At 53.4% G+C, this 27,765-nt stretch overlaps 11 protein-coding genes across 11 annotated transcripts; 6 read left to right on the top strand and 5 right to left on the bottom strand.

The window, feature by feature from the left end:
- The first annotated feature begins 41 nt into the window (after positions 1 to 41).
- On the top strand, positions 42 to 2,984 carry K437DRAFT_273453 (glycosyltransferase family 39 protein). Its single transcript, XM_013388652.1, has 5 exons — positions 42 to 441; positions 507 to 1,045; positions 1,115 to 1,461; positions 1,533 to 2,111; positions 2,186 to 2,984. Exons 1-5 carry the CDS (start codon positions 208 to 210, stop codon positions 2,923 to 2,925), a joined length of 2,439 nt encoding a protein of 812 aa, XP_013244106.1. The 5' UTR covers positions 42 to 207; the 3' UTR covers positions 2,926 to 2,984.
- K437DRAFT_85910 (uncharacterized protein) lies at positions 2,967 to 4,921 on the bottom strand. The gene is made up of 3 exons (XM_013388651.1): positions 4,779 to 4,921; positions 4,568 to 4,711; positions 2,967 to 4,503 (listed from the first exon to the last, which is right to left on the bottom strand). Exons 2-3 carry the CDS (start codon positions 4,672 to 4,674, stop codon positions 3,009 to 3,011), a joined length of 1,602 nt encoding a protein of 533 aa, XP_013244105.1. The 5' UTR covers positions 4,675 to 4,711; positions 4,779 to 4,921; the 3' UTR covers positions 2,967 to 3,008.
- A 972-nt stretch (positions 4,922 to 5,893) lies between these two features.
- Positions 5,894 to 7,435, top strand: K437DRAFT_293895 (uncharacterized protein). The gene is made up of 4 exons (XM_013388650.1): positions 5,894 to 6,157; positions 6,219 to 6,688; positions 6,754 to 6,970; positions 7,033 to 7,435. The coding sequence occupies exons 1-4, from the start codon at positions 6,008 to 6,010 to the stop codon at positions 7,402 to 7,404; spliced, it is 1,209 nt and encodes a 402-aa protein (XP_013244104.1). The 5' UTR covers positions 5,894 to 6,007; the 3' UTR covers positions 7,405 to 7,435.
- A 986-nt stretch (positions 7,436 to 8,421) lies between these two features.
- On the top strand, positions 8,422 to 8,733 carry K437DRAFT_222664 (thioredoxin-like protein; the record flags this gene model as incomplete). The annotated part of the gene is made up of 2 exons (XM_013388649.1): positions 8,422 to 8,500; positions 8,570 to 8,733. Coding segments are annotated over 2 exons (243 nt in total), but the record flags the coding sequence as incomplete, so codon positions are not given.
- A 2,586-nt stretch (positions 8,734 to 11,319) lies between these two features.
- K437DRAFT_290422 (uncharacterized protein) lies at positions 11,320 to 12,870 on the bottom strand (the record flags this gene model as incomplete). Its single annotated transcript, XM_013388648.1, has 4 exons — positions 11,320 to 11,441; positions 11,520 to 12,335; positions 12,361 to 12,632; positions 12,676 to 12,870. The coding sequence occupies 4 exons, from the start codon at positions 12,868 to 12,870 to the stop codon at positions 11,384 to 11,386; spliced, it is 1,341 nt and encodes a 446-aa protein (XP_013244102.1). The 3' UTR covers positions 11,320 to 11,383.
- Positions 12,871 to 13,421: 551 nt separating this feature from the next.
- Positions 13,422 to 15,492, top strand: K437DRAFT_255555 (PLP-dependent transferase). Its single transcript, XM_013388647.1, has 3 exons — positions 13,422 to 14,229; positions 14,289 to 14,374; positions 14,447 to 15,492. Exons 1-3 carry the CDS (start codon positions 13,554 to 13,556, stop codon positions 15,377 to 15,379), a joined length of 1,695 nt encoding a protein of 564 aa, XP_013244101.1. The 5' UTR covers positions 13,422 to 13,553; the 3' UTR covers positions 15,380 to 15,492.
- K437DRAFT_245597 (UPF0187-domain-containing protein) lies at positions 15,343 to 17,268 on the bottom strand. Its single transcript, XM_013388646.1, has 4 exons — positions 16,970 to 17,268; positions 16,440 to 16,876; positions 15,949 to 16,374; positions 15,343 to 15,854 (listed from the first exon to the last, which is right to left on the bottom strand). Exons 1-4 carry the CDS (start codon positions 17,106 to 17,108, stop codon positions 15,510 to 15,512), a joined length of 1,347 nt encoding a protein of 448 aa, XP_013244100.1. The 5' UTR covers positions 17,109 to 17,268; the 3' UTR covers positions 15,343 to 15,509.
- A 605-nt stretch (positions 17,269 to 17,873) lies between these two features.
- Positions 17,874 to 19,989, top strand: K437DRAFT_255552 (uncharacterized protein). The gene is made up of 5 exons (XM_013388645.1): positions 17,874 to 18,402; positions 18,479 to 18,571; positions 18,633 to 18,667; positions 18,735 to 18,892; positions 18,962 to 19,989. Exons 1-5 carry the CDS (start codon positions 18,028 to 18,030, stop codon positions 19,858 to 19,860), a joined length of 1,560 nt encoding a protein of 519 aa, XP_013244099.1. The 5' UTR covers positions 17,874 to 18,027; the 3' UTR covers positions 19,861 to 19,989.
- On the bottom strand, positions 19,949 to 22,571 carry K437DRAFT_234275 (uncharacterized protein). The gene is made up of 5 exons (XM_013388644.1): positions 21,654 to 22,571; positions 21,235 to 21,590; positions 21,156 to 21,164; positions 20,407 to 21,093; positions 19,949 to 20,341 (listed from the first exon to the last, which is right to left on the bottom strand). The coding sequence occupies exons 1-5, from the start codon at positions 22,456 to 22,458 to the stop codon at positions 20,027 to 20,029; spliced, it is 2,172 nt and encodes a 723-aa protein (XP_013244098.1). The 5' UTR covers positions 22,459 to 22,571; the 3' UTR covers positions 19,949 to 20,026.
- Positions 22,572 to 22,890: 319 nt separating this feature from the next.
- On the bottom strand, positions 22,891 to 25,985 carry K437DRAFT_245586 (protein serine/threonine phosphatase 2C). Its single transcript, XM_013388643.1, has 3 exons — positions 24,220 to 25,985; positions 23,166 to 24,146; positions 22,891 to 23,089 (listed from the first exon to the last, which is right to left on the bottom strand). The coding sequence occupies exons 1-3, from the start codon at positions 25,654 to 25,656 to the stop codon at positions 22,979 to 22,981; spliced, it is 2,529 nt and encodes an 842-aa protein (XP_013244097.1). The 5' UTR covers positions 25,657 to 25,985; the 3' UTR covers positions 22,891 to 22,978.
- Positions 25,986 to 26,202: 217 nt separating this feature from the next.
- On the top strand, positions 26,203 to 27,178 carry K437DRAFT_293887 (uncharacterized protein; the record flags this gene model as incomplete). The annotated part of the gene is made up of 3 exons (XM_013388642.1): positions 26,203 to 26,623; positions 26,697 to 26,919; positions 27,114 to 27,178. Exons 1-3 carry the CDS (start codon positions 26,246 to 26,248, stop codon positions 27,176 to 27,178), a joined length of 666 nt encoding a protein of 221 aa, XP_013244096.1. The 5' UTR covers positions 26,203 to 26,245.
- Positions 27,179 to 27,765: the final 587 nt, after the last annotated feature.

The raw sequence follows: 27,765 nt of genomic DNA, 5'->3' as shown, positions 1-27,765 counted from the left end.
CCATCATCAGGTTCGCGTAATAGTTCTCTTCGCGCGAGCGGCGAGCCTAGGCAGAAAGCGCCACATGTCACGAAGACTTCGAGAGTCACATCAACAATTCAGTTAGGCATGTTCGAACTTCTGATCTGCGACGCTTCAGCAGATATAAAGCACAGACCACAGCGTGCTCCGACTCAACCTGATTCAGCATAGCAGTGAAAATTCGAGATGCCTGCGACGTCGGCATCGACTTCCAAGGGTGCTGCATCGCAACTGCGGGCGCGAGGCTCCGGTACCGCGTCTAGGGCGAATGAAGCCCGGGGTCCCCACAATGGCGGCGCACACAGTCACACAGACGAACACACTTCTTTATTGGAGTCTTCAAAAGGCCGCAAGAGGGGAAGCAAGAATGACAGGGACGCTGAGTGGGATGGCTTTGCGGATGATGATTTCGCCAGGAAGGTGAGCGAAGTGGGCGTGCGACGCATGGCAAGTAGCTGATTGCTGATTGCGTCGTCCATTTGCAGTACCACGGTTTACCAGTACCAGAATCCATCCATCGCTTAGACTCGGACTATCCCATAATGTTAGTTCTCCTTGCAGTAGCCTTCGCAGCCCGTTTCTACAAGATCTGGCACCCCAATCAAGTTGTCTTCGACGAGGTTCATTTCGGCAAGTTCGCCGCGTATTACCTCAAACGCGAATACTTCTTCGACGTACATCCACCCCTTGCAAAGCTCATCAACGCGCTCGCTGGCTATCTTGCCAGGTTCGACGGGAAATTCGAATTCGACAATATTGGGGACAAGTACCTCGATCACAACGTGCCTTATGTCAAGATGCGCAGCATGCCCGCGCTCATGGGTAGTTTGCAGGTGCCTTTGGCCTATGCAATCATGCGTGAAACGGGTCATTCGCCAAGTATTGCTTGCCTCAGTGCAGCCATGATCTTGCTCGACAACGCTCACATCGCACAGGACCGTCTAATTCTGCTAGACGCCGCCCTCGTCCTCTTCATGATGTGCAGTCTCCTTTCGTATATCAAGTTCTTCAAGGAGCGATACAAGTGAGCTGCTGCACTCGTCCGAAGAACAGCGCATGTCTGACACCCTCTTCCGTTCGCTTCCGTGCCCAGCGAGTTCTCTGCTCGTTGGTGGTTCTGGATGTTTGCCACGGGCACGAATCTGGCGCTGACCATGTCATGCAAGATGGTTGGGCTCTTCACATTTCTGTCCATTGGCAGCGCCGTCGCTCTTGACCTGTGGAACCTGCTCGACATTCGGAGAGGGCATTCTATGACGCACATCTCGAAACACTTTTTTGCGCGTGTTCTCGGCCTGATCGTCTGGCCAGCATGCGTCTACATCTTCTGGTTCTGGGTGCATTTTGCCATTCTGACGAAGAGTGGCACGGGCGACGCTTTTATGACGAGCGAATTTCAGCAGACTCTGGAAGGCAATCCCATGCTAAGCAGTGCACGAGGTGAGCTGTCTATTGCAATGCTTCGCAAACGCGCAATGCGCTGAAGATCGAAGAACCTTGATACTCCACAGATGTTCATTATGGAGACCGCATCACCGCCATGCATAAGGGAACCAATGTGTATCTGCATTCGCATGTCGAGCGTTGGCCCCTCAAATACGATGACGGCCGCATTTCATCCCAGGGTCAGCAGGTCACGGGCTACCCGCACAATGACACAAACAACATCTGGGAAATCTTCCCCGCGACCGAATTACCCGAGGATGTGAGCGGGGACGCGGCTGCTGTGCGCCATGGCGACATTATCCGCTTGCTGCATGTCAACACGCAGAGCTATCTGCTCGCACATGATGTTGCCTCTCCCCTCATGCCAACCAACGAGGAATTTACAACGTGGCCTTGGAACGACACGAGCAGGTACAACGACACACTCTTTGAGCTACAGATCGAAGGAGTCAACGACAAACAGAACATCTGGAAATCAAAGAGCAGCTTGTTCAGGCTGATTCACGTCCCTACGCGCGTGAGCATGTGGACTCACGCGGAGCCGCTGCCTGAATGGGGCTTCCAGCAGCAAGAGATCAACGGAAACAAAAATGCACTGGACAAGACGGCCTTGTGGTACGTTGATGACTTGCATCCAGATGAGAGTGAGTCTTACGTCTCTGCAACATGCGATCCGGCTACCGCTTATCTCTCTGCCCTTTGAACTTTCCATACTCAGAGGCCAGCGATCACGAGGAACGATTGAAGCCCTTGCCACCTCGCAAGAGGACGCATATGAACTTCTTCCGGAAATTCTTCGAATTGCAGCTTACTATGCTCCATCAGAACAGTCAGCTCACATCTTCGCATCCATACGCGAGCAACCCGATCAATTGGCCTTTTCTTATCACAGGAATATCGTTCTGGACCGAAAATGACACCCAGAAGCAGATTTACATGATCGGCAATGTCATCAGCTGGTGGGCCGGAGTCCTGAGCATCAGCATCTACTGCGGCGTCATGGCTGCGGACGCTCTCGCGCGCCGGCGCGGCATTTACCCAATCCCTTCTGCAGTGCGCAGCCGAATGATCAATTCCGTCGGCTTCTTCGTCGCAACATGGGCCTTCCACTACCTTCCATTCTTCGTAATGAACAGGCAACTCTTTGTGCACCACTACCTACCCGCTCACGTTATCTCTTGCCTCGTCACTGGTGCTATCTTCAACTTTGTGGGCACAGAGACGGTCAACTTCCCTATTTCGCGACCTGGACCCTTACTCAAACCAGGCAGGGTACGGCCTGTCATGCGCAACGTACTCGGAAAGCGATCGCGCGCCGTCTGTGGTGCATTTGTTGGCGCGCTCATCATCGTATTTTGGTGGCTGAGCCCCCTAACATACGGCACGCCGGGGCTAAGCAGCTACGAGGTTCATCAGCGCAAACTCCTGACTAGCTGGACGCTACACTTTGCGAAATGATGCAATGATGATCATGTAAGAGTACAACAAGCGGTATTGAGAAAGGTCGAACACATGGTCGTTTACTCGTGTGTCATTCGGCGTCAAGAAGTGAGCTGTGTACACAGCGCGTCGATCGCTTGCTGTGCAGCGCTGATGACCAGTTGTCGGTCGTTCGAGGCGTTTGTTGTACTGCCGCCCTCCAACCGTTCGCGGGCCTCAATAGCACGGCAGCGTAGCAATGAAAGATGGTCCCGATCTAGGGTGCCCACTTGCAGTAGCCTTGACAGTGCTTTAGCGCACGCAGTTGCTACTTTGAAGTTGATGCTGCTCAATTCGCCCGCAAGTGCAGCCGCTGCCTGTTCGAGGACTGGCTCTGGGCTCAGTGCGTTTATCAGAACTTGATTGCCGAATGCCCGCTCTAATGCGTACGCCGCGTTCCATTGGGCTTTCGGTGTGCGATCCGACATGGAAGCAGATATGCCTCGAATAGCTTCAATGCTAGGCGCCTTCTCTAGCTGATGCCCGGCCAGAGCAAGGATAGCACCTGCAGCTCGGACAGCGTTCGTATGTACGCTTTCAATGTCTGCCATCAAGTCGGTTGCGACTTGGAGCCAAGACGCGGGGGCAAAAGGCGCTGAGTCGGAGAACTGATTCGCGGCTGCATCACACAGGGTCGCCATCGCCCACGTGGCCTGAACTTTTTGCTCGACTAGCATGGGTCCGAGACATTGAATATTTTCTTTTAGAATGTCGACGAAGGCTTGAAAGGTATGAAGCGCTGGGGGTTCGCAATTGACTGCGGATTGGATGGCTTGACCGAGTGCGTGGAAAGAAGTGGCAGCCACGCTGGCAGCGTCGTCTTTGCACAATTTGCGCAAAGCTTCTTTGGCTGATAAGTGTACTCTGCTGCTCCTGCGAATTACATTCGAAGCAATGGAAGCAGAAAGACAGCGTATCTTCGGATCCTGGTCGAGGGCCAATGTCCTGGCGTGCTCACTGGCTTCAGCGAGCATGTCGTCTGGCAGCTGCCAAGCCTTTACTGCTGCGTCTAGAAAGGATGTAGCCCCGAAGCGCACGTCTGCCAGGTGGCTGCGAATAGCTTTAGTAGTAGCGGCGAACAGGGACCTCTTGGCATGTGGAGGAATGGAAATTTCGCCGTGACAGGCTGCGACAGCAAGAGACCAGCATTCGACTTGTTGGGCCGACTTGCTGGTGTCCTGTACATCTGCGCAAAGCTGGTCGACATTTGTGACAGGAGTGATCACCCCCTGTCTTCCTTCCTTGGCAGGGCTTGTGCGTGCTCTTAGAGCACTTAACAAGTGGCTCGCTTTCGAACAGATGCGAGGGTCCCCATGCTTGGCCACTGCAGTAAGAGCTGGCATGAGGACTTCGCTATGCTTGCGTAGCAGCTTTGCATCATCGAGCCTGTTGATGATGACGTTGGCAAGATCCAGTAGCGCACTATGGAGCCTTGTGGGCTTTTGTGTTGCCAAGCTCTGCAGTAAACACCGCGAGACACTGAGGCGGACGGTGACAATAAGCCCAGCGACACGTCCGGAGAGGGCGGTGAAGGCGTACGGGCGCGTCGTTGTTGCTCTGAAAGGATGCATATAATTAGATCAAGTTATAGGGGAGAGTCGAACGGCCTTCATATGCTCACCTTTCCGCAGCAACCTGTAAGTAGCCCCCGGACCGCGCTGCACTGAGCAAGGCACCGATGCAACCAGCTGCGTCTACCCGGACTGGCAAGGATGGGTCATCTTCCATCAATGGAAGCAGAATGGAGGAAGACGCTGCATTTGCCCTGATATTTAGGCCAACAGGGTCAGTCACCAAGCTGAAGAGATGCGCAAAGAGAAGTCTGGGCGCACTGGCCGTCCACGCAGAGACGCAAGCAACGATCCTTAGCCTCACGGATCGTTTGATATCCTCGACTCGCTTCTGCCTTCCCAAAGGAATCTCATTGGCTGGATCACTTGCGAGGTGTCCGAAGCGGGTGTCGGATTCGGCATGCGAGTCCTCGATGATTGCAGCGTTACTTGTCCCAGAACTGCCACCAGCTGCGCTTCCTAAGCTCGAATTTGAAGCCTTTTTCTCCAGAGCTTGATTCCCGTGAGAATTCGCGGGTCCGGACCGCCAATCGGAGGTTTTGTTGAAGGCAACTACACGAGCAGCACTGAAGCTTCGAGACGTAAATGCAACTCTCTTGGAGGAGAAGTTGCTGGCCGAGACGAGAGCTTCCACAACGTCTGTCACCTGGAAGTTGGAAAGCTTGAGGGACTGTGGATGCTGTATGAGGCAGTGTAGGAGCCGAAGCAGAGAATTTACCGTCCGAGCTACCGAAAGGCCTTCAGCTTCATGCGAAGTCTTTTTGCTATAGTGTTGAATGGCCGATGCCGTGGCTAGCAGCACTTGAGAGCACACGTATGCGGGTGGCTGGCCATCTTGCATGCAGTCTGCGACTGCCGTGCAAACCACTCTCGTCGCATCTGGTGTTCCTCGTTGAAGGGCCTGAACTAGGGCCTCGGTGATGGGGGTGATTCCAGTCTCTGCTGCCGAACCTATCAAATGAGTCACTGCATCCCGAAGATATTTGAGTGTCACTTTCCTTTCCTCCTCGGACAGCTGAGTTCGCAGGCGTTCGAGAAGTAAGGGGACTTTTTGAGCATCGACCATGCCTTCACAGTGCGTCTCGAGCCACAGGGACAAATGTCTCGAACAGGACGCCTTTTGATGTCGACCGCGCGAGGTCTGACGGCCTTTGTACCGGCCAGTTTCCTGGTGGCGGTAGCGCCGAGCAGCTGAGGAACGAATATCAAGGAAGTAAGTTCCATGGTGGTCCCGTCAGTCGCCAACGACCCGACGCATGAAGCGCGCCAGTGAAGTCTCGTTGGCGCGTCAGTGCGTCACCACAGGAGAGGGGAGACTTTCAATATGATGCCGTGAGTAAATGCAGCCACACCCATACCGAACTCAACAACCAGCAGCGAGACCCGAAGCTTCAGGACACCTAACACAACACCTTACGGCACAGTTCAGTACAGGACGATCAAAGTGCCCGCATCAGAAACGATCCGGCGCTTCCAATGCGACTGTCTAGATGACGTTGTTCTCGTTCCTCTTCTCCGTGGGGCTGGCGGTCGGCCCGCCGTTGATCTACGGCGAACAGGCGTACCAGATGCAACAGAGACGCAACTCCGAGGGATTCTCAAAAGATGTATGCGCAGTTCTTCTGGTGGCAAATATCTCTGTGAGTTGCGCAGCGCTGCGTCGTACATGCAGCCAAGGGTACTGACCAATGTGTGGAATAGCGCATCTATTGGTGGTTCGGAGTGCACTTCGAAATCCCTCTTCTCATTCAGTCCATATTGATGATCGCGGCCCAGCTTGGTCTACTGTACCTCTGTCTTTACTATCGACCGGGTTCATGGGCTTCATCTGCCTTCAGTGTATCATCAGAGGACCGGCAAGGAAGCGTTGTTTTCGATGCGAATACCCCAGGGACCGGCCTGCCTCGAGATGGAAGCTCCACAGCGTTTACCCCATATCCACCGTTCCAAGTTGTTGTCGACCCACCTCCCGAAGAATTGGAGGGCGGCTTAGGTCACCACGCGCCCTCACATGTTCCGACTGGAGATGACAGGATTGGCTCGAGTCTCAACGTATCACAGACGCAGCAAAATGAAGGCGTTTCTCAACTTTCTGTGAACAGCCTGCACCTGCCCGAAGTGCTCGCTTCGAATAGGCCTTTCAACTTTTGGGTTTGGCCAGACTATCAATCGTATGTGCCATATGTTTTGAAATGATTTCTGAGCTAGCATGTGCTGATGGATGCGTCTGTTGCAGATATATCTGGGCGCTTCTCATTGTCGTGGCCGTCCTCGGAATATTTCAAGTGCTCCTCGGCTGGTCTTCTGTTTATGTCGCTATCCTCGGCACATTCGCTCTCGGGCTGGAGAGCATGCTACCAGTACCTCAGCTGATCCAGAACCACAAGCGACAGTCGCTCGCTGGATTTCAGCTGAGCGTGCTTGGAGGCTGGACGCTGGGAGATGCTATCAAGGTGAGAATATACACACACGGGTCGCTCGAGATATCCTCTGACGTGACTACATTTTCCCCCAGTCTGTTTACTACATCAATAACGGCGCCCCCGTACAGTTCATCATTTTTGGCCTCTTTCAGCTGATCGTCGATTTGCTGATTTGCGCTCAAGCATACACATATCGCGATAAGACCGTAAGCGACATGGCAGCGATGCAAGCGGTGCAAGATCAGGCAGTAGCGCAGCGGCGAGCAGAGCGTGGAGAAGGAGAATCAGAGCTGGATACAGGAAGGTGTGCGCTTAATGATAGACCGCCGACAGGCTCGATCGGTCCTAATGGCTCACCCTTTGTGGCAGAGGAGCATTCGGTGTCACCTAGCAATGCTCCTTTCGCCGTGGGCGAGATCGAAGCTGACGAAGACGATAGCTCTAGCGAAAACCCGTCACGATGACGGACTCTTAGAGAAATAGATTGCGTGCATTAGCTGTTCGCTTGAAAGTGTTTGGTGATGAGCGTATGACTTTACTGGTCACTCCTGGGGATTTCTTCATGCGGACTCCCAGATACACAGGTACCATGTAAAGATCTGAGGTGTAGTGGCGTTGTGGCGCAAGATCGTGGCAGGCGGCAGATCGCTGATCCGTCAGTACGCAGGATTCATTAGGTCACCAAATGCTTCAACAAGCATCGTCTGTTTCTCATCTCCTCTTCATCACTGTGAATGGAGTCGAAATGATTGGTAGCTTGAAGTCTGCCCTGTCGCGTACACACAGCTGAATCACGCATAATATACGATGCTGTCAGATCTTGAGCGAGGCGGTGCGCCTGGTCGGTCCGTGCCTTTCTTGCGCAGACGCAAGCTAACGATCCTGCTCCTTGCCTTCCTCTGCTTGGTCATGCTCGCTATTTCCTTTCGCAACGCGATTGCAAACGGATCTCCCACACGATTCCAGCTACAGAAAGACTCGCTGCAGTCGGCTCACAATGCCCCGGAAGCAACAGCGCAGACGCCACCGGACCTCACCAACAAAATCGCAGCGAACCCTCCGACAGTTCCTGCGGCGAAGCCTTTTAGGCGACCCTCCTCGGCATTGCTTGAGTGGGCCAAGAAGACTGGACAACCGATTAAACAGGTGGCCTCCAGGTCTAATGCAGGGCGAGAGATATCAAGAGAAGAAAAAGTCTTACTCTTATTGCAATCTGTGACGAGTCCCACTTGGAACGTGCCGGCTTCATGGCAATCGCTGTTGCTGCCCAAAACTGTGAATGAAATGGCAAGTAGCCTGATGGTCACACGTCCAACAGAAGAAGGCAAAGCGGATGCAGCCATGGTACGTGCTTTGTTCGCGACACAGTATCTTCGTTGCAAAGCTGATGAGCCAATCCCATCCAGTACTTGCAAGACCCGAACAAATGGCTGCGCTTGCATCAACAGGAAAACCACCTGACTGTCTTCAGCAAGTCTTACTGCCAGTACTCAAAACGAGCAAAAGAACTACTGAATTCGATCAAAGCGACATTTAAAATCGTGGAGGTGGATACCCGAGGTGCGTCCTCTGACAAACGGTTGTGCCGTAGGCACCGTCTAACTTTCAACCGTTTGCTTGTCGCCACAGACGACCATGATGAACTGCAAAAGGCACTGGCCGCCATTTCAGGTCACAATACCTTCCCGACCATTTTCGTCCAAGACAAGTTGCTCGGCGGTTGGGACGAACTCGAAAAGATGCACAAGACTGGGTTGCTTACTCAAATTTTGAAAGAAGTTCAAGCAATTTGAGGATCACGAACTCACCGGGCTGGCGCCGGACTCTTCACGATCCTAATACGCTTTAATCAGTGCATTCATACACCAATTCACAATTGCTTGCGCAATTCACCCTTTTTGCAGTGTCCCAATGTATTCAAAACCCACATGAGGCGGGTCGCGCCGGGGCGGTCATGCACTTCTGAGTGCTGAGCCATCGTCACTTGTGGCATGGGTAGTTCAACAAGAGCTGGTATGCATGGGCACGGGAGCGCGTGGATAGCGTTTGCAATGAAAGAGTGAAGACCCATCGCAAGCGGTGTAACCGAAGTCCCCGTCGCTGTGTTCTTCATCCGCCAGCTTTTCTTCCAAGCTGACAGCACACGAAACAATCTTGGTGGTCGATTCGACGGACTCGTCACTTCCGGTATTTCTGGCATGCTAGTCCATCAGTCGGACGATGTCCGCGCGGTTAGCGGACCTTCGAAGGGTGCAGCAGTGTCAGGCATAATTAGTTTCCCTGGCTTGACGTTGTCAAGGGAGGCAGATGAATGTATCTGGCCGCCGTCAGACTTTGCGGTGAGCGTGACGCAATGAGCGAAAGGCGCAGCGCCACGCTGGTGCTGGAACCCGTGTGATTGTGCAAGAGCGCACAGGGGTGCGATTGGTTTCCGCGCCTTGAAGATAATCGGTCTGGTGCGCGCTAGGGCCTGAAGTATTCTTTTCGACCACTTTATGGTGTCAAGTGATAGGCCGATGTTTTATCTTGAGCGTGAGATCATTCCTGAAGGACCCCCTCCATGCGGTGACTCTTGTGCGATCAGCGCCATCCCCAAGGTTGACATTGGTAGTTTGAGGCGAGGGAATTGGGCTGAGGATCCTCCACGAAGCGCGAGCCTGGTACCTACCGTGTGTATCAGTGCCTCGGTCAGTTTTGAGCTTGGAGAGAGTGTGTCTCAGCCATGTTATCACCAAGACCTGCTTTACGGGTGCGAGGGTGTACTCATACAGGAGTGGAGGCCAAGGAAACCATCAGCATTGACAAAGTGGCAGCCTAGATAAAGCCAATGAGAAGAATGGTGTGTGCGGGTGTACGGCATGGTCGCCTCTTCTTGGGTGTTTTTTGGCATTGCAGAACGCATTGCAATTCAGCATATGTCAGAGCAGCTAACTGAAACGACCTCTCCGATGCACGCACACCGCAGAGAGACCAACATTAAGGCATGCGGTGGATAACCAGCCAGCAGCGTCGAAAAGAGCGAAAGACTGAACTATGCCCTTCCTTCCAATAATGTGGGGCGGCACACGGGCAGCTTTGACTATGAAGAAGCCCCACAACTAGTGGAATTGAAAATAGAATGCACGGTACGTTTTTACTCACATTGCGCTACTGCTACAAAGCAGCAGGATGAGACTATCAGTCACAGGATACTGATCACTGCCTCAAATGTTGTCTGGTACTTTTCCAGCGCGAGTGTTCGCTGTACGAGAAATAAAGGTGACACCAAAGACGCGACGGCACAAAAGGTCTGCAGCAAGAGAACAAGTATACCTCAAGGACTCCTAGTTCCTGAGCAAGCCTTGCTTGAAATTCGCACACTCAGACGAGGGTGATGTTTCTCCGAGAGTCAGGTGAGCCATAGCGGTGAGAAGCAGAAACGCATGAGCCAGGAGCCCTTCCCGATCACAACTTCCAACCTCCTTGCAGAAAGTCAGAGCGAAAAATAAGCATCCCCTGGGTCGCGCCTCTGAAAGCCACGAAGGTAGAGAATGCGGTGACCCTTGTGCTTCCCAAAGCGCTACTGCATTTTCTTCTTTTCCGGAGGAGGCGATCGGAAGACAATGGTTCGGGCAGCAGCAGCGAAACGGGCGCAAAAATTGAAACGGAAGCCCGTGAAGTTCATCAGACAGTGAAGAGTTGAAACGCAACAGGTGTACCATAGACTGAATATAAGGCCCTCTGTGCCATGATAAGCTTTTTCGATCGTCACCTCCACATCCGAAAGCGCGTTCACCTTCCCCAGTCAGTCTCCGGGCAGCTGAACGATTGAAGAGAGCAGAAGAGGAAATTGAATCTGAGAGCATGAAGTAGAAGGGAGAAACTGATGGAAACTTGCAAAAAGCATCATGCTTGCTTCCTTTTTACCTTAAGACGGAAGAGCTGGTCGGCACCCGTGCCTGGCGATGACGCGCGTTGATGTCCAATGATGAACGCCCCATTCTTACAATCGTGATACATCACATGATGCTTCATGCCGCCGAGGCCGTTTCGTTGTACGAATCGGTGCAATCGGCAAGTAAAGGCCGGCGGAATCCGGAAGTGATCCGATTAACTCGTACGACGATATGGACAGCAGTGAGCCTGTGCCCGCGTAATCCGTCCGAGATTCTCTAATAAGGTGAGAGAGCCACGAATCACGAACCGCCATCGTCCTCAATCTTGGAAGAAGAGCTGTTCGGGGGAATGCGCTTGCTGGCGCTGCGACAATCGGACATCTGAAGCCCCAAATTCTCGTGTGCAACGACTTTTACGCTGCGGCCCTCAACACAAAATGGTGCGCGGCCGTAAATGAGCCCAAGCCAGCTGGTAACGCTACTTCTGAAGCTTAAATAATTTATCTCGCTATTCACTGCACACAGCCAAAAAAATTCCTAGGATGGCCGTGGCCCTACGGTCCGCTTCTTAAGTGCCGCTACGGGGAAGACCCGCTTTTTCGTATGCAAGGTCGAGCGTGCGCATGCTGCGGCAGAAGTTGAATGTCAGCATGTTTCAGTAGAATCTAGTAGCCTTTCGCGGCCGAGGAAGCAGGGAAACGCACAAAGCCACGCTCTCGTCGTTCGAGACCCAGACGGTCCCCCTTGTGCCTTTGGCGGGTGTACCTGCTTGACTCTTGCGAACGCTTTCCACAAATGCCTCGAGCATCCACCTGTACGTGAGCCGGTAGGGCTTACCCTTTCCTGCGGACCAAAAGCCATCTTTGGCGGCGCGCCTCATTTGCTCTTCACCGCCTTTGGCATTTCCGGCACCTGGACCACCAGCGGACGTGTGCTTGGGGGTTGGAACATACGCCTGCGAGTACCTCTTCGTGCCTTCCTTTACGCCAGCCATCTCCGCGCGCAACCCGCGGAGCGTGGTGGTGATATGATGGTAAACAGTAGGGAAAATGTAGTTGTACAGCTCCACCGAGGTACCATCTTGGAAAGTTTCCTTGAGCGAGAAGCTGGGGATGATCTTGCGTCGCTTACCGCCGAGGAACGGAATCCATGTAGGAACACGGTCACTCAGTCCGGGGCGTACTGAGCATTTGATCGCGTGTAGCCTTGCGCTAGGAACCTCAAATTGCGCTTCGAGTATACGGTCGATCGCTGGCTTGCCATTGCTGTCGCAGTGGGATTTGCTTGAGATCAAATTCTTGTGCGTTGGAATGAACAGTTCCGCATCGGCCGAAGAGACCTGGATGTCTTTCGGCCACTGCGCACGCTTGTCCGTCCCGCCTGCAGCACGGCATGCATAGATGGCAGATGAGACAGCGTAGCAGCCCAAGTCCATGAAGACACCTCCGGCCAGCGGATAGTTAAAGCGAATATCGGTCTCTTTCCAGAGCGATCCAGATGCTCCCAAACTCCGAGTCGGCCTTGACGAGCGGGTTTTGGGCCGACATGACCTCATAGAGCTGGTACGGAAACTCGTGCAGCGCCGGATGGAAGCGATAGTGAAATGCTTCGAGTACTACGACGTTCTTCTTCGCAGCAAGTGCGAAGGGCTCGCTTGCTTCCTGTGCGTTCGAAGCGCTCGGCTTCTCGAGCAGGTCATGTTTGCCAGCCTCGATGCACTTGCGCGTCCAAAGCGCGTGTAGCCCGTTGGGCAGAGGATTATACACCCCTTCAATCTCGGGATCATTAATCAGCGCATCATACGTGTCGAACACGCGCTTCACGCCGTGTTTTTTTGGCGAAGGCCTGTGCCTGCGAGACGTCCCGCGCTGCGATGCCATGCACGACTACATCGGCGTGCGTTCGTGCAGGGTTGACAAGCGCCATCGGAGCGATATCTGCAGCGCCCAAGATGCCGATGCGCAGCGGATTGGCGTTCTTGGGCAGCGTTGGAGGGTTGAACGCACGGTAGATGCGCCAGACGCTGTCGGGTAGCGAGAACAGGGAGGATGCCATGCCGACGTCTGCGTGGCGGCGTCTGTTGTTCAGCCTCAGATCCTGGGTTGTTGTGTCTCCTGACTATTCAAGATGGAAGTTATCCCAGATAGACGACAATGGGTTACCCTTCAGCATTGAACCCGTTGCTGTTGTCGCAAGAGGTGATCCGAATATCTCTGTTCCATGATGGGATGGTGATGAATGACCTCAATAACGCTTGGCTGTAGCACGTGCCAATGCGTTTGATGTGGCACTCGAACATCCACGCGTTCTGACTACACCTCTTCTGGCAAATGCTACTTACTCCCTTTTGCCCGTTTTATTCATATTTTAGAAAACATTCCATCTCCCGCTCAAGAATCCCTTCAAAGAGCCCGGAGCTTTTCAGGTTTACGCTCGAATTTTCCAGCGAGCATTTCCCGCTCGATTTACTCCTGGCAGCGCTCATCGCACAAGTCGTGAAAACGCGTCCTATTTTCCTCCTCCTGCCACTGCTGAGGGGCACGTCACCTCGACTGATAACATTGTTGCCGAGCAACCGCTCGCATGAGGATTGCCCATGCAGTATACTCGATCCCATTCGGCTCATTAGGACGTAAATACATAGGTTCAACCTTTGAGTAGGAAGAAGCTTACGGACTTACAGCTCATTGACGACCGTCTTGCGAGGGTTCTTCTACAGCTACCCCAGCAGGTTAATCATGTCTGCCCTGGAAGACGATACCAAAGCCGGCCTTGCCCCTCGGGGTCTGGTTTTCACGAACCTCCTCACCCCGGATGTAGACAACCTCTTCTCAGTTTTCAGAGACGCTTACGAACGCCGCAATAACCCATCAGGAATGGTCAATTTTGGTGTGGCGGAGAATAGCCTGCTGCGCGAGGAGCTCGTGCGCTACTTTAACACCGTTGGTCTCCAGCTTTCCAGCAAGGAGCTTGCGTACAACGGTCGGTTTACGACGAGCCAGAAGCTAGTCGAAGCGCTTGCAAATCTCTACAACCATTATCCAGATGGCTACGCGAATCGCAATGATTGGGCAGACCGAAAGCCGCTCGTGCCCGTGAAGCCCGACCACATCCACGTTGGCTCTGGCGCCGGAGCTGTCCTCAACAGTCTCGCATGGACCCTGTGTGAAAAGGGGGAGGGGGTACTGCTCAGTTTGCCGTACTACAACGGTTTCCTGTACGATTTCACGTTCAAGGCTGAGGCGACGCTCGTTAAAGTCAAGCTACCAATACCGGAAGCTGGCAAGAGCAGCCATGATCAAGCATGGCTCAAGCCGGATACCGTTCAGTCCTATGAACTGGCGCTACTAGACGCCAAGGAGAAAGGGATCAAGACTAGGGTGTTGCTTTATTGCAATCCACACAACCCCACAGGTAAATGCACATCCGCAGAGCTGCCGTGGCGGTGCTAATGATCTTATCCACCTCTGCAGGTCAAATCATGCCTCGCGAGATGACGATCGAGCTGCTCAAACTGGCAGCGAAGTATGACCTGCACTTCATCTCAGACGAAATTTACGTAAGTCCCTAATCACCTACTCAAGCTAGATCCCCACTTCTCTAACAATCTTTATGCTTCTCTCATTTACAGTCGCGTTCCGTCTACGAGCCCTCACCCGCGAGCCCTGCTCCGCCTCAGTTCCATTCCGTTCTGTCGATCGACACTCTCGCCGTCGCTGGTTTGCATCCATCGCGTGTGCATGTCGTCAGCTCCGCTTCGAAAGACTTTTCCGCGAATGGGTTCCGGCAAGGCGTGTGCATCTCCCAAGCAAACTCTGCTCTGCTACGAGCCCTCAACATGCAGAATTTGCCATCGCAGTCCTCGACGATTGCCGGAAATTTATGGGCGAATTGGCTGCAGGATACAGAGTACCTCGAGTGGTACTTGGAGGAAAATACACGGAGGCTCGCCGTCGCTTGCTCGCACACACAAAGGTGGCTACAAGTACACGACATTCGGTTCGTCACCTCCAATGCAGGGCACTTTTTCTTAGTCGACTTCAGGCGTTTTCTGGGCGGCGTGAATGCCGAAGTCAGCTCTGACAGCTCCTTCGATGAGATCGAAGACGCGCGGAAAGCAGAAGCTGACCTCGCTGGGCGGCTCATCAAGGGAAAAGTCTTTGTAGCTCCTGGAGGGCAGTACGAGCATCCCGTGCCGGGATGGTTCCGTTTCACGTATTCTGCAGAGCCGCACGCCTTGCTTGAAGGCATGGAACGTGTCGAAAATGTGCTCGGTCTGCCGGCCAAAGCGAAGGAGTTCGGATTGTTGGATTTGGAGGGTGGCGCGAAACAACCGCCGAAGCGCGGACTGGACGCAAAGACCGCAACAGAATCACAGGGAGAGGGAGCAAAGGAGGCGCTAGAGGACTCGAACGACTCGCACAAGGGAAGCGCGCACACCTCAAGGTCCCACACCGTGGCCTATCCTACGCTGCTCTCTTCAGCAGAACAGCCGCGGAAGTCGAAGCGCAGTTTGTTTCAACGTTTGCTTAGCTTAGCTTTGCGTGATGTCATTTGGAACTAACTATGCTTCAGAAGCACAGGGACACATGCGATTCCTGTCGTGTGCCGCATACCCTCCTCAAGCTCTCTCTGCCACGGCGCCCGATGTCCTATAAATGGAATACATACTATGCGCCCTCAAAGAAGAGATCTCACGACTCCTCTTTAATGCCTTCGTCTAGAAAAAGCATCATGTGCTCGAGCTCATGCCTCACAGTCGCGGCGAGCAGATCGAGATTATGATCGCTGGGATCATGCCCGAACGGCATTTCTACCTCGCTGCTCAGCCCCTCTGTGCCAATCATGGTGAATGCGACGATGGTGACGACGGGGATCATGCGCCAGGAGAGCTCCGAGACGAGCGTGAGAGGTAGGGCGAGCAGGTAGAGTAGCACGCATTGCTTGAGATGAATCCCATAGATTGCAGGTAGCGGCGTGTCGGCAATTCGTTGCATGTTGAAGAAGTGCGTCGTCAGGCTGTTGATTAGTTGGTTCGACTGGCCGCCCATGAAACACACAAAGCCAAAGGGAAAGCATCGCTAGTCAATACTTCTTACGCAGTGCAGGAAGGTGAAGCCGAGCCGGGCTTACAAGCGAAAAGCCCGCTGGACCTGCATCATTGGTCAAAAGGCCTGCCCTCCTGGCGCCGGAGAGATACATGGTGATCTGGTGTAGACAGAAAAGAGGAAGCGCAATAGCTGGTTGCTTAGAATGCTCCTTCTCCTCCTCAACTTCGGAAGCTGTTAGCGGCGTCGTCTCGGTCGCTTGAGCAGCGGCAGCGGCAACAGCAGCATTCTCATCCTGAAAAATAACCGATGTTATGGGTGTGTAATTATCTCTTTCGACCGCTGCTGAGGCTTGAGACGCAGGACGAGCGTCGGCCTGTTTTGAGTGGATGCTGCGCCGAAAATGCTCTCGTGATCTGCGCTGTAGCACATAGTAAGCCTGTCGTACGTCTTGAGGAAGGACGCCTTCATAGTCTGCGAATTCGACACCGTACTCTTGTCTCAGGTGATGCTGATGGATAGGTTGTAAGCATCTTGCCTAGACTTTCGCAAGGGGATATGTGCGATGTAACTTACTTTTGTAGCGTACAGGTAGCATACAAGCAGTCTGATTACCCGGCGCTTTCTTGCCATGCGTTCTTGTCGCAATTTTTCGACAGCATGCGTTGCACCTGCATCAATGCCGCTCTTCTCTGCGTCCTGCTTGAGCTTCTTCATTTTCTCGCCTGCCTCAACGTCGACATTGACCCAGATGAAGCGAGACAATGATCGAGTATCCGCCATGGCAGCATTCAGCTCTCCAGAGCCTGCCCACCATCGATCATACGATGTGGAATTGCGGAAGACGATGAGCAGACCGACAACGACGGAGAGAGGGGCGATGATGCTGTTGCTGGTGCGCCAGTGCATGCCGTACCAAACGTCTGCGGCAGCAATGACGGTCGCATACAGCGTGATTCCAAGTACTGAGACCCATATCCGATGCAGAACCGAGCCCCTTATCCGGATAGCATCTACGGTTCCAGTCAATGCACAAGTTCATTCAGCCAATCACGTCCCTGTTCGTGAAGAATATTCAAATTCAGCCAGCAAGCAGCCATTCTCACCTAAGAAAAACCTCGTCTTTGACAGCCTGAGCTTGTTCTCGCTCTTCTCTACCTCATGTCGGAAGAGCCGATAAGCATCCAAGTCGGACAGGTCCTGCAGCGCATTCAGCGGGCTCGACAAGGCTAAGCCTTGTACCATATTGGCCAGGAAAGATACCGGCCATCGGCTCAGGTGCCCGCCTTCTGTTCACTTTGTGTTAGTTTTCTAGTTGTCCGGGAATTACAGGTCGAGCTGGAGTCTGTGATATGCATGCAGCAGGTACCAGGACGTCAGGGGACGGGGTCCAACGATAAGTCAGTCACAGGTCGATGTTAAACTGTGTTGTGTTCAACTCGCTGCAGAGCTTTGTGATGAACGCTGTGGCGCACAGCTATATCAAGCCAAGATTAGAAACCACCCACATTTAGGTAACTTCTTGAACAGAATCACAGTTGAAAAATAGGATGCAGAATCGGCCAGAACTGCTTTCAGGATTCCACAAATTCGTTACATGCTCTGGAGACATACATAGCGGGAGCAGCTACAATAGATCCTCCATATTTGCTAGCAAAACATGGGATAGTCACATAGAGGCGTTCCGGAAGTTATCGGAGGTCGACATCGAACAGCCGCTTTTTGGAAAGTTTTGCAGGGGTTTAGAAATATTTCTGTAACCTTGGCGTGGTATTTGCTAGGTTTTTCGGGCAACTCTAGTTGACGCACGATCATTCTGGAGAGTCGCAACTCTTATAGTGTGTCGCACCGGAGGCAGGCAAGCCCCTAAAGCTAAGGTGAATGTTTTTTTGAATGGCCACTTTCGTGATAAACAAGAGTGCCAATAATGGTGCGTCAAACATACCGTGATTCCGGGGTTTCCAGCAGAGGCGCATATAGCTTCCAGCTCAGCTATAACCCAACTGGCCCACTCTTTGACGCCTTCACATGATTGCAACATCACTCTCCTTGGGACTCAGGCAGGCTTGGCTTCATGAAAGAAAGTGAAGCTGAAAGCCTTGGTCCTTGTAACTTGCATCCCATCCCTGCCTAATGGGACACTGCCTTCGTCGCCAACACTACCATGTCGTCTTCGTTCGGAAGAAGCTTCCAGGTGCAAATCAATCATCTTGAGTCGGTGCTGGACGACTCTGCAATTTCCTGGAAGAAACTCGTGCTCCAGCTCCAACTAGCCGTTTACATCTTCGAGACCTACGTCTCATGGCGACAATATGGCCTCTACTCTCGTCCAACGCCGCCTGCAGAGCTCACTAGCCATGTCGATCTGGAGACGTATAAACAGAGTCAGGCATATGGCAAGGACAAGGCTAAGTTTGGCTTCATAACGTCTGCCGCAGAAATGGCCATGACGGCTGCTGTTATTCACTACGACGTATATGCGCGTGTGTGGACTCGTACAGGCTACTATCTGACAAGATTTGATCTTCCCCAGTCTGAGGTGGGTGATGGGGCACTGACTAACTGAAAGTCAATGAGTTCTCTGCTGACGGCCATGTTGCCATGTGACCCGGCAGGCCATCCACTCTGTGCTATTTGTGATAGGAATGTTCCTCGTCCGAGAGCTCCCAAACATTCCATTCACACTTTACAAGAATTTTGTAGTCGAGGTACGTCTGAACTGGCCCCTGCATACTCGCGCTCTGCAAAAGCTAACCGCTTGGACTGCAGGAAAAGCATGGCTTCAACAAGATGACCATCGGAACGTATGTTAACTCATGCGTTTAGCTGTCGTATTCATACGGACTCTGAAATTCTGCTCCATATCCGTAGCTTCGTCAAGGACACCATCATCGAATGGATCGTCGGTTTCTGCATTGGCGCACCTCTCATCTCCGGCCTGATCTGGGTCATTCGATGGGCAGGCGATGCATTTGTCGCTTACGTAGTCGCCTTCCTCCTCGTGTTCCAGATTGTTGCCCTCGTCCTCTGTGCGTACACTTTTTACTTCGTATATTTGCCTATCCTTTGCATCAAACTTATCACTTTTACCTTTTCAGACCCCACACTAATCCAGCCGCTATTCAACAAATTGACACCGCTTCCAGAAGGCGCGCTGCGGGATCGCGTCTTAGCCCTCGCCGGCTCACTCAACTTCCCACTGAAGCACATCTACGTGATCGACGGCTCTAAGCGCAGTGCTCATAGTAACGCATACTTCTATGGCATCATCCCGGGCGGGAATAAGCACATTGTCATCTTTGACACGCTCATCGAGAAGTCCACACACGAAGAGATCGAGGCTGTGTTGGCGCACGAGCTTGGGCACTGGGCGCACATGGATACGGGCAAGCTGCTTCTCATTGGACAGGTGCAAATCTTGCTACAAATGAGCATCTTCACCCTTTTCATCCACAACGTCAGCCTCTATCGAGCTTTTGGCTTCTCCGCAGCGCCCAACCTGTTCGAGAAAGCCCTTGGGACCAAGCTCCCAGCCGCGCAGTCATCCCTGCCAGTCATTGTCGGTCTGGAATTGTTTCAGCTTGTTGTTGGTCCGCTCGACGCCTTTACGAAGTTTATGCTCAACAGCGCCGTCAGGAGCATGGAGTACGCCGCCGATCGCTTTGCCGGTGAGCTTACGCGGCCCCCGCCAACAGCGGCGGAGCTCAAGGCAGCGGAGGTGTACAATTCGGCTCCTGCAGTCGCCGAGCGTATGCAAGCCAACGGCCATCCCGCCTTCTCGGGAGCCGTTGAAACTGCGCTGCTCAAGGTGGACCCGTATGATCAGCTTCCGTATACTGAGCTCCTCAAGCGATCGCTCATAAAGCTCGGCATCCAGAATCTCAGCAGCATGCACAATGACTCGTTGTACTCGGCGTATCATCACAGTCACCCGACTCTTTCTGAGAGACTACATGCGCTCAACCTCATCGAAGCGCAGTTGAAGAAGAAGCATTAAAATGCCGAACATACACTTCGTTGAATCGCTCAACTATAGTATATAAGAACTTTGTGTGCACGAAAAAATAGCATCCTCTCATGTAGATGAATGTGGATTCTTTCCGGACAATACATCAAAACGCACAAGGTTTACTAGCAAGTCAATCGCAGCGCGGTAACTGGTGTCAAGCCAACAGCAACCCAAGAGTATGTATCCATTGACTCGAGCTTCCGTAAAGGCCCACCGTGTTGCTGCCTCGAGGAGGCTGCAGCGTCCTGAGATTCCCCCCTTCACCGCCGCGCCACCCAGACTGGCGGCCCGATGAGAGAATGATATTGATTGCGTCCAGCCACAACCCACTCCTGACTTCTATAGCAGCGATTTGCTCACCACGCGCGAGGTCGAACCTAAAGGCTTCGCCACCAGTGCAGCCTAGCAGCTCGCGCGAGCCATCAGGGTAAAATAGGACCAGGCCATCCACGAACGCACCCGCGCGAATCTTACCGCGTTCATTGAATTATATTTAGCTCGAGTGCAATGCGAGCCGCTTTTTAGGGTACTCACAACGACATGCGACAGATTTTGTCGAAAGACATGCATGAAACACTGGTGTGACGGGTCTTCTTTGCCGACAGACATGCCTTTTGTCACGGTGAAGGGTACTCTAGGTAAGGATATCGGGCACGCGTATGCATTGTTCCTAAAGTCTTGCAATTGAATTTCGCGCATGTTGCACGCGAGAGCCGTGAGATTGACGCTAGGCGACGCTGGTGAACTTACATCGAACCCAACACATTTGCTAAGGTATTCGTTGGTGATGAGCATCTCCTGTTGAACAGGATTACCATCTGGAAGACCAGTGAACTCGATATGCGTTTTGTACGTGTCTCCGAGAAAGACTTCCAAGCTTGCAATGCCTGATTTCGAGCGGAAGTTCGCGCCATGCATGGTTGGCTCCCAAGTTGGCTCGGCTTCCTTCCAGTGCTTCCATGTAGAGGCATCGCCATCCCGGTTCATGAATGGTAAAGGTGGATCGCTAGGCAGAGCGAATGCCGGATGCCACCGCGCACGCACGCCTTGGGCGCGGTGCAAATGGTTGGTGCCGCTGTCAGTTTCCGGTGTAATGGGGTTCATGTTGCCCGGCCGCTTGCAGTGAGGTCCTTCGCTTGTCATGAAGGCTCTGTTGAATTCCACATATCCGCGCGCCATAAGACCAGACGGCCAATGAGGATTGGAGAAAGCATGGCCGACCTGGAGGAAGGACATTTTTAGTGGAGCGGCACGCACTTCAGGAGCCCATGCTTACCACGCACTTCATGCATCTGCAAGTAGGGCAGAAACAGATCAGCCAAAATTTAAATCTCACCATCAAAATTCACGCCTGAATCTTACCATCGCACCGGAGCCAACATTGAGCGTTTCATAGTGATAGACGCATTCCAGGAGATCGTTTATGCAGTATGCGGTATCCGTCCGAGAGCAGTTTTGAAAAGCACTTGTCACCTCATGTAGGCTTGAGGGAGCGCTCCACAACCAGTGCGATCCCATCACGCCAAAGCTCCACGAATCTGGGCTGAATGAGCCCAAAGCTGCATGCCCTCGGAGTAGTCGCAAGCACGGGTCCCACGTTGCTTCGAGAGTCATGACTGCAATAGGCGCAGATTTGTTGTTACGGAGCTCCGGCGGGCATCTTTCTGGCTCCTCCAGCACTTCACCCGCGAATCGATGTTGGATGCTCCGATTTTTCGCTGAAAAGAACCATTTATCAATCAATAAAGGGAATCTTAGATGCATTTTAAGTTTGTATTGACCTCTTTGGTTTTGCTGTGCATTGTCAGGATCCCTGATCTCCTTAGTGGTGTGACGACTAACAAGAATGTGAACCTTTGGGTACTCGGACAGATCTTTGCGATAGCCACCTGATTCTGGCTGAACATCAGAATTAGCGTCATCTAATGCAAAAGTCCGTGGACCGAGGCACATGCGTCGCATCTGCTCTGCATGGAAAGCCTGCCACAGATACGCCTGCAATGCAAATCTCCGCTTGACTTCATCGAGATTCTTAAGCTTTTCGCGCCCTTCACCGGGGGGTGCATCGACGAGCGGGCGATCTTCATCGATGCTTCTTGGCACCAGAGAATTCGCCAGCTGCTGAGAAAATTCGCCCACTAGCTTTGAGGCTCGATTTTTGGTTGGAGGCGGCTGCTGTGATGCTGACGTTACACCCGGCTTATTCAGCGCTGGACTATCGCAGGCGACTAAGATTGCAAGCTGTAAAGGTAGTGCACCTCGATCGCGTTGGAACCATATCGAGAGCCGTCCCTGTACGAAAGGCTGACGTTGAAGAAGGTGATCAGGGTACTCAAAATCCCCGCCAAAGACTTCGAATGCGAGCTCATTTGGGCCAGGAGACAGTGGAACTAAAGCCTTGAAGTGTCCATGATTGACTTGCCAAACAACAGGCTCATAAGCTGGACCTGGTTGAACCAGTATAGTGTCTCGGACGTTTTGATACCCCTCAACATAGCCTTGGACGATCAAGAGTCGCTGGAAAACCGTTTCTCTGTTCTCGACATTACTGATCCTGATTCGAGCCGATCCTTGGGCAGGTGGCATGTTGGTTGGCCACAGGGTGAGCGAAGATCCCCTCAATAAATTTTCGTGCGCTCATAGCGAGCTGGATGCACTGTGCTCAACACTGCGAATAGCAAAGAGGTCCACGATCCCGCTTCAACTTGTCGTGGATGTGATCGAATTGTTAATGGACAATGTGATTTCCCCTGAAGCATACGTAGGGCTAAAAGGATTTTACAGCGGAATTTGCTCTCGGAGCTTCCGACATAATCGAGTTTAATGCTTTCCCCGCGTTTATTCCAAAACGGCGTGTCAAATATTTGCCGAAACTGGGGATTCGCCGACTGATGGAGGTGCTGATCTCGATTCAAATGAATACCGTACAAGGCATGATTCCTGGACAGTTTACCTCACTTGAATACTGTATGGGACCGACCATATACGCTGAATTCTCGATGCATGGGCTGAAGGTTAAGACGTAGCAGGTGCAATTCATGACATTTTTACTCTACAAGAATCTCACAAAACCCCCATGAGAAAGTGCGAAACATAAAAGTGTATTCTACAAATGGGTATCGGCCGGAGAGACGAAGGTGCCTTCGGAGTGCTCGGAGCGATGGCCGACAACAGCCACTAGAACCGAGATGTCGTCGTGTTTACCACCCACGTAGTACTACGTGGAAGCATGCTATCGTCAGCATCTGCCGAAAGGCGAGAAACATCGGTGACGAATCCGGCAGAAAACTCACCATACCCTCCTCTTGGGCTGCGATCTGAAATGGGCTCGTGGTGGCTCGGCGGTCCTCGCTGACAGCTTTTGCACGTGAGCACAGTGCTTCGGAGACATCCTGAGGCGAAAAGTCAGGCGGAAGAACAGATCCTATCGCTGTACGATGCGGCGCATCTTGACCTTGAACTTGACCTGGATGGTCGTCTGCAGGTGCCACAGGCGCGTTGGCACCATGGTCAGGTGCGAATTTGCGAACCTCCTCCAAAATGTCCTCGTCGAAAAGATTGTCAACGAGGCCATCGCTGCCGAGGATGATTATGTCTCCTGGTTGCACCTTGACGGTCCATCGCCCAGCATCTCGCCTCGGCTCATCCCATTCCGTGTCCTCTGGATCGAGGGGTGGTTCTGGCCTCGGTGTAGCTTGTGCTGCACTGGCATCTGCAGGCAATTCACCTTCAGGTTCATCAAGACCTTCTTCATCAGAGTCTACATCTTCAGCTGCCGTTTGTCCATTCCTCTTTGCCTCTTCCGCCACTGCCTGCTCTGTCGCTGCAGCTTTGATCCGTTCCGCCACCGTTTCGACGGTATCGCCCATCATGCCCAGCTGGACGGGGAAGTTGAAAGAGTGCTGTTGTTCCGTGGATCGGAAGAGTAGGTCGCCATCGCGAATGATGAGCAGGACGCAGTCACCCAGGTTGGCTATCCGCAGCTCGTCCCCTCTTAGCAAAGCCAACAGTGCAGTCGAGCTGCCGAGGATGCCCTCCTTGCGTGCTGTCCGCACACAGCGTTCCCAAGCCCGGTGCATCACCTCGACGGGGTCGATCTGCGCCCACTTCTTTAGTAGCTTGCCATTGTCCGCTGCAAGCTCATCGCGTGATAGCTCGTCATATCGAGAGAGCTCAACAGCGCAAAAATGCATCAACAGCCGCGAGTACAGCGCGGCATTCGCTCCTGGCCGTCGTGCCCAGCCACCGACGCCATCGGCGACGCCTAGTGCATCCTACAGCAGAGTCACCGATCAAACGAAGTCAGCAATTGCTTTCACGCGATGGAGGCTTGCGAAGCATACTTACTGGACGAAGAAAATACGCATCTTCACCGACCTGCACGCTCCGAAGTCTATCCGGAACGAGCTTGCCATTCTCTCGTAGCTTCAGCTTCCGCCCACCTTTCATCTTCAATCGTGGCGTGTATCCTGCAACGTGTCCTGGTGGAAGCATACTGGCAAGCTGACTCGCTGCCTGCGAACCTTCCGTAGAGTCCTGACCCGCAGCTGGAACGGGTGGCGCCGCCTTGATCTCTTCCATTGTCAATTGCGGGCTTGTCAGAAAGTCTGCTGCCGCGCTTAGCATGCCCATCGCACTTCCCGGCCCAGATCGTGTCGCCTTCCTAGGCGGCGCGGAGAGAGGGTGCCTCTTCGGGATACCATAGGCGCCATGATCAAATGTGAACTCCGGCTTTGGAGCACGCGGGATGGAAAGTGCGCGGGCCATGAAAGGATTGATATGGCTTACCGGCGGGTCGGCTCGTTGGTAGTATGAAGACGGCAGAGACTTGGGATTGCCTACCATGGCGCCGCTGCTCGACGCGGACAGAGCCATCGGGTATGTAGAAATGGTCCCAATCTGATGCGTCGAGGCGTTACCGCCAGATTCCCCGCCACTACCGCCATCTGAGCTACCAGTTGATGCACTCGCACCAGTCAATGAGTACGTCGCTTTTGACGATGAGCCATCGTTAGGAGGAGGAGGCGAACTAGCGAATATGTCGGACAACCCGTTTCCAGGCGAGCGGAAGCCACCGTTGCTTTCGGCTCCACCGAATGGATTGGCAGAGCTCCCGAACCCGCTGCCGTTTCCTCCTCCAAACACCCCTGCATCTCGAAAATGAACAGATCCACCCTGTGTGGCCTGTTCCCAGGTCAGCAAGGGCTGCTCGTGCAAGTTGTTCGCGTAGAACGAGGACGAATCTGCCTCAGTCCATAGATCCAGAGGCAAGTCTACACCTGGGTCGGATCTCGACGTGTAGATAGTTTGCGAGTCGGGTGTTGGCTTCTTCGTCGGTAAGGAAGACAGATCGACAAACAAGTCCAACGAGTCTACCCATTTTGGCAGCGTGGACTGTGTGCCGGTGTGGTAAGACAAGGAGACCGCGTTGGCAGCACCGCGACTCGTAGACGCGTTCCACAGGTGAAATGCTCGTCGATGATAGAGAGCGCCTGCCCCCGTAGGCAATATGGCGGCAGGGGCAGCGATGGGAGAGACGCTCGTGCCGCTGCTGTTGGTGCTTGAAAGGGCTGGGGCTGCCCCTTGCGAGCGTGGTGACGCATTCGCAACAGTTGTCGATGATGAGACGGAAACAGTGGATGCAGTTCGAGCGGAGGAGGTCGATAAGGCACCACTGCCAGCTATGGATGGCGGAGATGCAGATGCAAGCTTGAACACAGTGACTCGCTTCGAAGACACTGCGGCGCGTGCGAACAGACTATGATTGGGCAATTTCGCCGACATGTTGCAGCTGGTCCTTTATCGGTGCGGGATCCGCACGTTTAGCAGTGTCCAGCGTCCAAAGAGCGCGTTGTGATGTGAAACAGTGCAGATGGTCGGCTTGGTCGATGTCTTCAAGGCTTGTGACGAGGTTGGCACCTTGTGTTGCACAAGTAGAGCCCGTTGAGGCCTTGGATCGAGGTGGCGTCGCGATCACCACAACATCACATGTCCGTCGCCGGGGCGCAGGCGATCTGCCTTCCCACAAGGAATCTGCTGGTAGGCAAGGAGACTACGAGGCAGCACGCCGAGCAACGGGGACTTCTTTGACACCCTCGGTCCTTCGACGCGTGAAGGCCAGATGAGGTTTGTGCTGATGAGCCTAGGCCTCGTCGTGTAGATTACTACAGGCGACGAGCAGGCTCGGTGCTTGCTTCTGTCCGAATCCGGCCGGTGGGCACTGCGCCACTCTCTGCTTCCCGCCCAGCGCTGCGCCACAGCATCGTTATTCTTAAGGTCGCGCCTGGCTGCGCTCTCCAAAAGGTGGCAGCTGCTCATCCAAAACAATGCACACGACCCAAGGTAAAACTCCTGCACTCATACTTAATAATAGATGATACAAGAGACGTTGGCCTTCCATGTACGTGGTCAGAGCATCGACCGGATCAGATATGGCATGCCGAAAGATTCACCGATCAGGCCTGGAAGTGGCAACAGTAGCAATTCGGTGAAGACGGCGGGCGCTTCCCGCCCAAACTTCCACACGTCGATTCAAGACCTCGCCTCAGTGCTCAATGCCATTCCGGCGGCCGAGGAGTTGAGTGCACTATGGCTGGGAGAAAGCTTGCCTGATGAGGTGTGCCAGCAGATCTCCGCTCCTGTTCAGGTCGACGCGGGAAAAGTAATCCCTTTACAGCTGCTCAAGAAGGGTCTCGATAGCGGGCGAACAGTGTCTGCACCTTCCGGCCGTGGTCTCCCTCTGTGGTTAGCTGTGCGTCCAAATCGCCTGTTCCCTGGAACCTTGACCTAAGTGGCTGATAAGAATCTCTCTGGGCGCTTTTCAGGTGCGCACTCTCAAAGCATCATGGCACGCTGATGGTACCTGGCCCCTTCGTGGTCGTGATGAAGGGGGACTCAGCAGTCGTTCCTGTGATTCAACCTCACAAGATCTCGAGCCTGTTCCAGATTTGTCGGCAATGAGACTCCAAGCAGGCGGAGGCACGGCGTCTGAAGGTCACGGCAGCGACTCTGATGGCCTCTCCGACAACAACAGAGCGCTTAACGGAGGTGTGCTAAAGCCTGAGCCGACTCAAGGTTCAGCTCAAATGTCGACCTTCATCAGCAGCCTCCCTCCCTCTCCCTGGCCAGCCGCCTTGTTGCTAAGGCCGATTTCTCTGGATGGTCTAGGAGCAATTTTTGGCGACCAAGCTAATGCATCTGTAAAGGTTGCAGAGTGCTACGCTGCGCTCCCCTTGCGACAGCCAGAACCGGGTCCGCCGGCACGGGAGGATCCAAGTCCGCGTTATATCGCAAAGATGTATGCTAGAAAAGCACAGCATTCCTTGCATTAATAAAACCGGCCGATCTGCGTCTTCGGGGACTGCTATCCATCTGTACCCATTTGACTTTAAAGACGTGCGCCGGATTTTTTCGCTTCAGCCTTAGTGAGATGCGCGACGCGGAGCTCGCGCTGCGGCGTGCATGCTAGACGGACGCCTCTTGGTAAAGCCCCCTTTCGGTCCTCCAAGGTCACAAACGTTCATTACCATGTCCAAAACTTCTGCAAAGTGTGAACACGTCCATAATTCTTTGCCACTGCGGGCTGCACCGCAGCGCAAATTGCTCCATGCTGAGCACCTCATGCCACCATGAATGAGCCACCTAACGCGGCTGGTGCGACTGCATCTCGGCAGTGGAGCTCAATGTCATCAAGTCCATCCCGTGGACGCCCTCGCGGAGGGTCGTCCCCTATGACACCTGCACAGCCGCTCCAAGGGATAGCCATATGTGCTGCAGGACCTGAGCCTGCAGCTGCAGACCCTGACGACGTTCGTCTTTCTGGCATCAGCACATCCCCTAGCACCCCGCGCCTTGGACAATTTCGGAAGCCAATTGAGTCGAGTCCAAGCCGAA

The sequence above is a fragment of the Tilletiaria anomala genome (assembly GCF_000711695.1).
Source record: "Tilletiaria anomala UBC 951 chromosome Unknown K437scaffold_25, whole genome shotgun sequence".
Classification (NCBI taxonomy): Eukaryota; Fungi; Basidiomycota; class Exobasidiomycetes; order Georgefischeriales; family Tilletiariaceae; genus Tilletiaria; species Tilletiaria anomala.
The sequence above is the reverse complement of the archived record's forward strand: the minus strand, read 5'-3'. Positions and strand labels throughout refer to the sequence as shown.

Excerpts from the sequence above, each read along its gene's own strand:
- K437DRAFT_273453 (XM_013388652.1), top strand. The coding sequence starts at position 208 with ATGCCTGCGACGTCGGCATCGACTTCCAAGGGTGCTGCATCGCAACTG. Across the intron at positions 1,046-1,114 it reads TTCTTCAAGGAGCGATACAA|CGAGTTCTCTGCTCGTTGGT; the intron begins GTGAGCTGCTGC and ends TTCCGTGCCCAG. Across the intron at positions 1,462-1,532 it reads CATGCTAAGCAGTGCACGAG|ATGTTCATTATGGAGACCGC; the intron begins GTGAGCTGTCTA and ends GATACTCCACAG.
- K437DRAFT_85910 (XM_013388651.1), bottom strand. The coding sequence starts at position 4,674 with ATGGAAGATGACCCATCCTTGCCAGTCCGGGTAGACGCAGCTGGTTGC. Across the intron at positions 4,504-4,567 it reads TTACAGGTTGCTGCGGAAAG|AGCAACAACGACGCGCCCGT; the intron begins GTGAGCATATGA and ends GCATCCTTTCAG.
- K437DRAFT_293895 (XM_013388650.1), top strand. The coding sequence starts at position 6,008 with ATGACGTTGTTCTCGTTCCTCTTCTCCGTGGGGCTGGCGGTCGGCCCG. Across the intron at positions 6,158-6,218 it reads TTCTGGTGGCAAATATCTCT|CGCATCTATTGGTGGTTCGG; the intron begins GTGAGTTGCGCA and ends TGTGTGGAATAG. Across the intron at positions 6,971-7,032 it reads CGCTGGGAGATGCTATCAAG|TCTGTTTACTACATCAATAA; the intron begins GTGAGAATATAC and ends ATTTTCCCCCAG.
- K437DRAFT_255555 (XM_013388647.1), top strand. The coding sequence starts at position 13,554 with ATGTCTGCCCTGGAAGACGATACCAAAGCCGGCCTTGCCCCTCGGGGT. Across the intron at positions 14,230-14,288 it reads CAATCCACACAACCCCACAG|GTCAAATCATGCCTCGCGAG; the intron begins GTAAATGCACAT and ends CCACCTCTGCAG. Across the intron at positions 14,375-14,446 it reads TCATCTCAGACGAAATTTAC|TCGCGTTCCGTCTACGAGCC; the intron begins GTAAGTCCCTAA and ends TCTCATTTACAG.
- K437DRAFT_245597 (XM_013388646.1), bottom strand. The coding sequence starts at position 17,108 with ATGGTACAAGGCTTAGCCTTGTCGAGCCCGCTGAATGCGCTGCAGGAC. Across the intron at positions 16,877-16,969 it reads AAAGACGAGGTTTTTCTTAG|ATGCTATCCGGATAAGGGGC; the intron begins GTGAGAATGGCT and ends CTGGAACCGTAG. Across the intron at positions 15,855-15,948 it reads GTCCAGCGGGCTTTTCGCTT|TCGAACCAACTAATCAACAG; the intron begins GTAAGCCCGGCT and ends ATGGGCGGCCAG.
- K437DRAFT_255552 (XM_013388645.1), top strand. The coding sequence starts at position 18,028 with ATGTCGTCTTCGTTCGGAAGAAGCTTCCAGGTGCAAATCAATCATCTT. Across the intron at positions 18,403-18,478 it reads TTGATCTTCCCCAGTCTGAG|GCCATCCACTCTGTGCTATT; the intron begins GTGGGTGATGGG and ends GTGACCCGGCAG. Across the intron at positions 18,893-18,961 it reads GATTGTTGCCCTCGTCCTCT|ACCCCACACTAATCCAGCCG; the intron begins GTGCGTACACTT and ends TTACCTTTTCAG.
- K437DRAFT_234275 (XM_013388644.1), bottom strand. The coding sequence starts at position 22,458 with ATGCCACCTGCCCAAGGATCGGCTCGAATCAGGATCAGTAATGTCGAG. Across the intron at positions 21,591-21,653 it reads TGCACAGCAAAACCAAAGAG|CGAAAAATCGGAGCATCCAA; the intron begins GTCAATACAAAC and ends GGTTCTTTTCAG. Across the intron at positions 20,342-20,406 it reads AAAATCTGTCGCATGTCGTT|ATTCGCGCGGGTGCGTTCGT; the intron begins GTGAGTACCCTA and ends GAACGCGGTAAG.
- K437DRAFT_245586 (XM_013388643.1), bottom strand. The coding sequence starts at position 25,656 with ATGTCGGCGAAATTGCCCAATCATAGTCTGTTCGCACGCGCCGCAGTG. Across the intron at positions 24,147-24,219 it reads ATGCGTATTTTCTTCGTCCA|GATGCACTAGGCGTCGCCGA; the intron begins GTAAGTATGCTT and ends ACTCTGCTGTAG. Across the intron at positions 23,090-23,165 it reads CAGCCCAAGAGGAGGGTATG|TACTACGTGGGTGGTAAACA; the intron begins GTGAGTTTTCTG and ends GCTTCCACGTAG.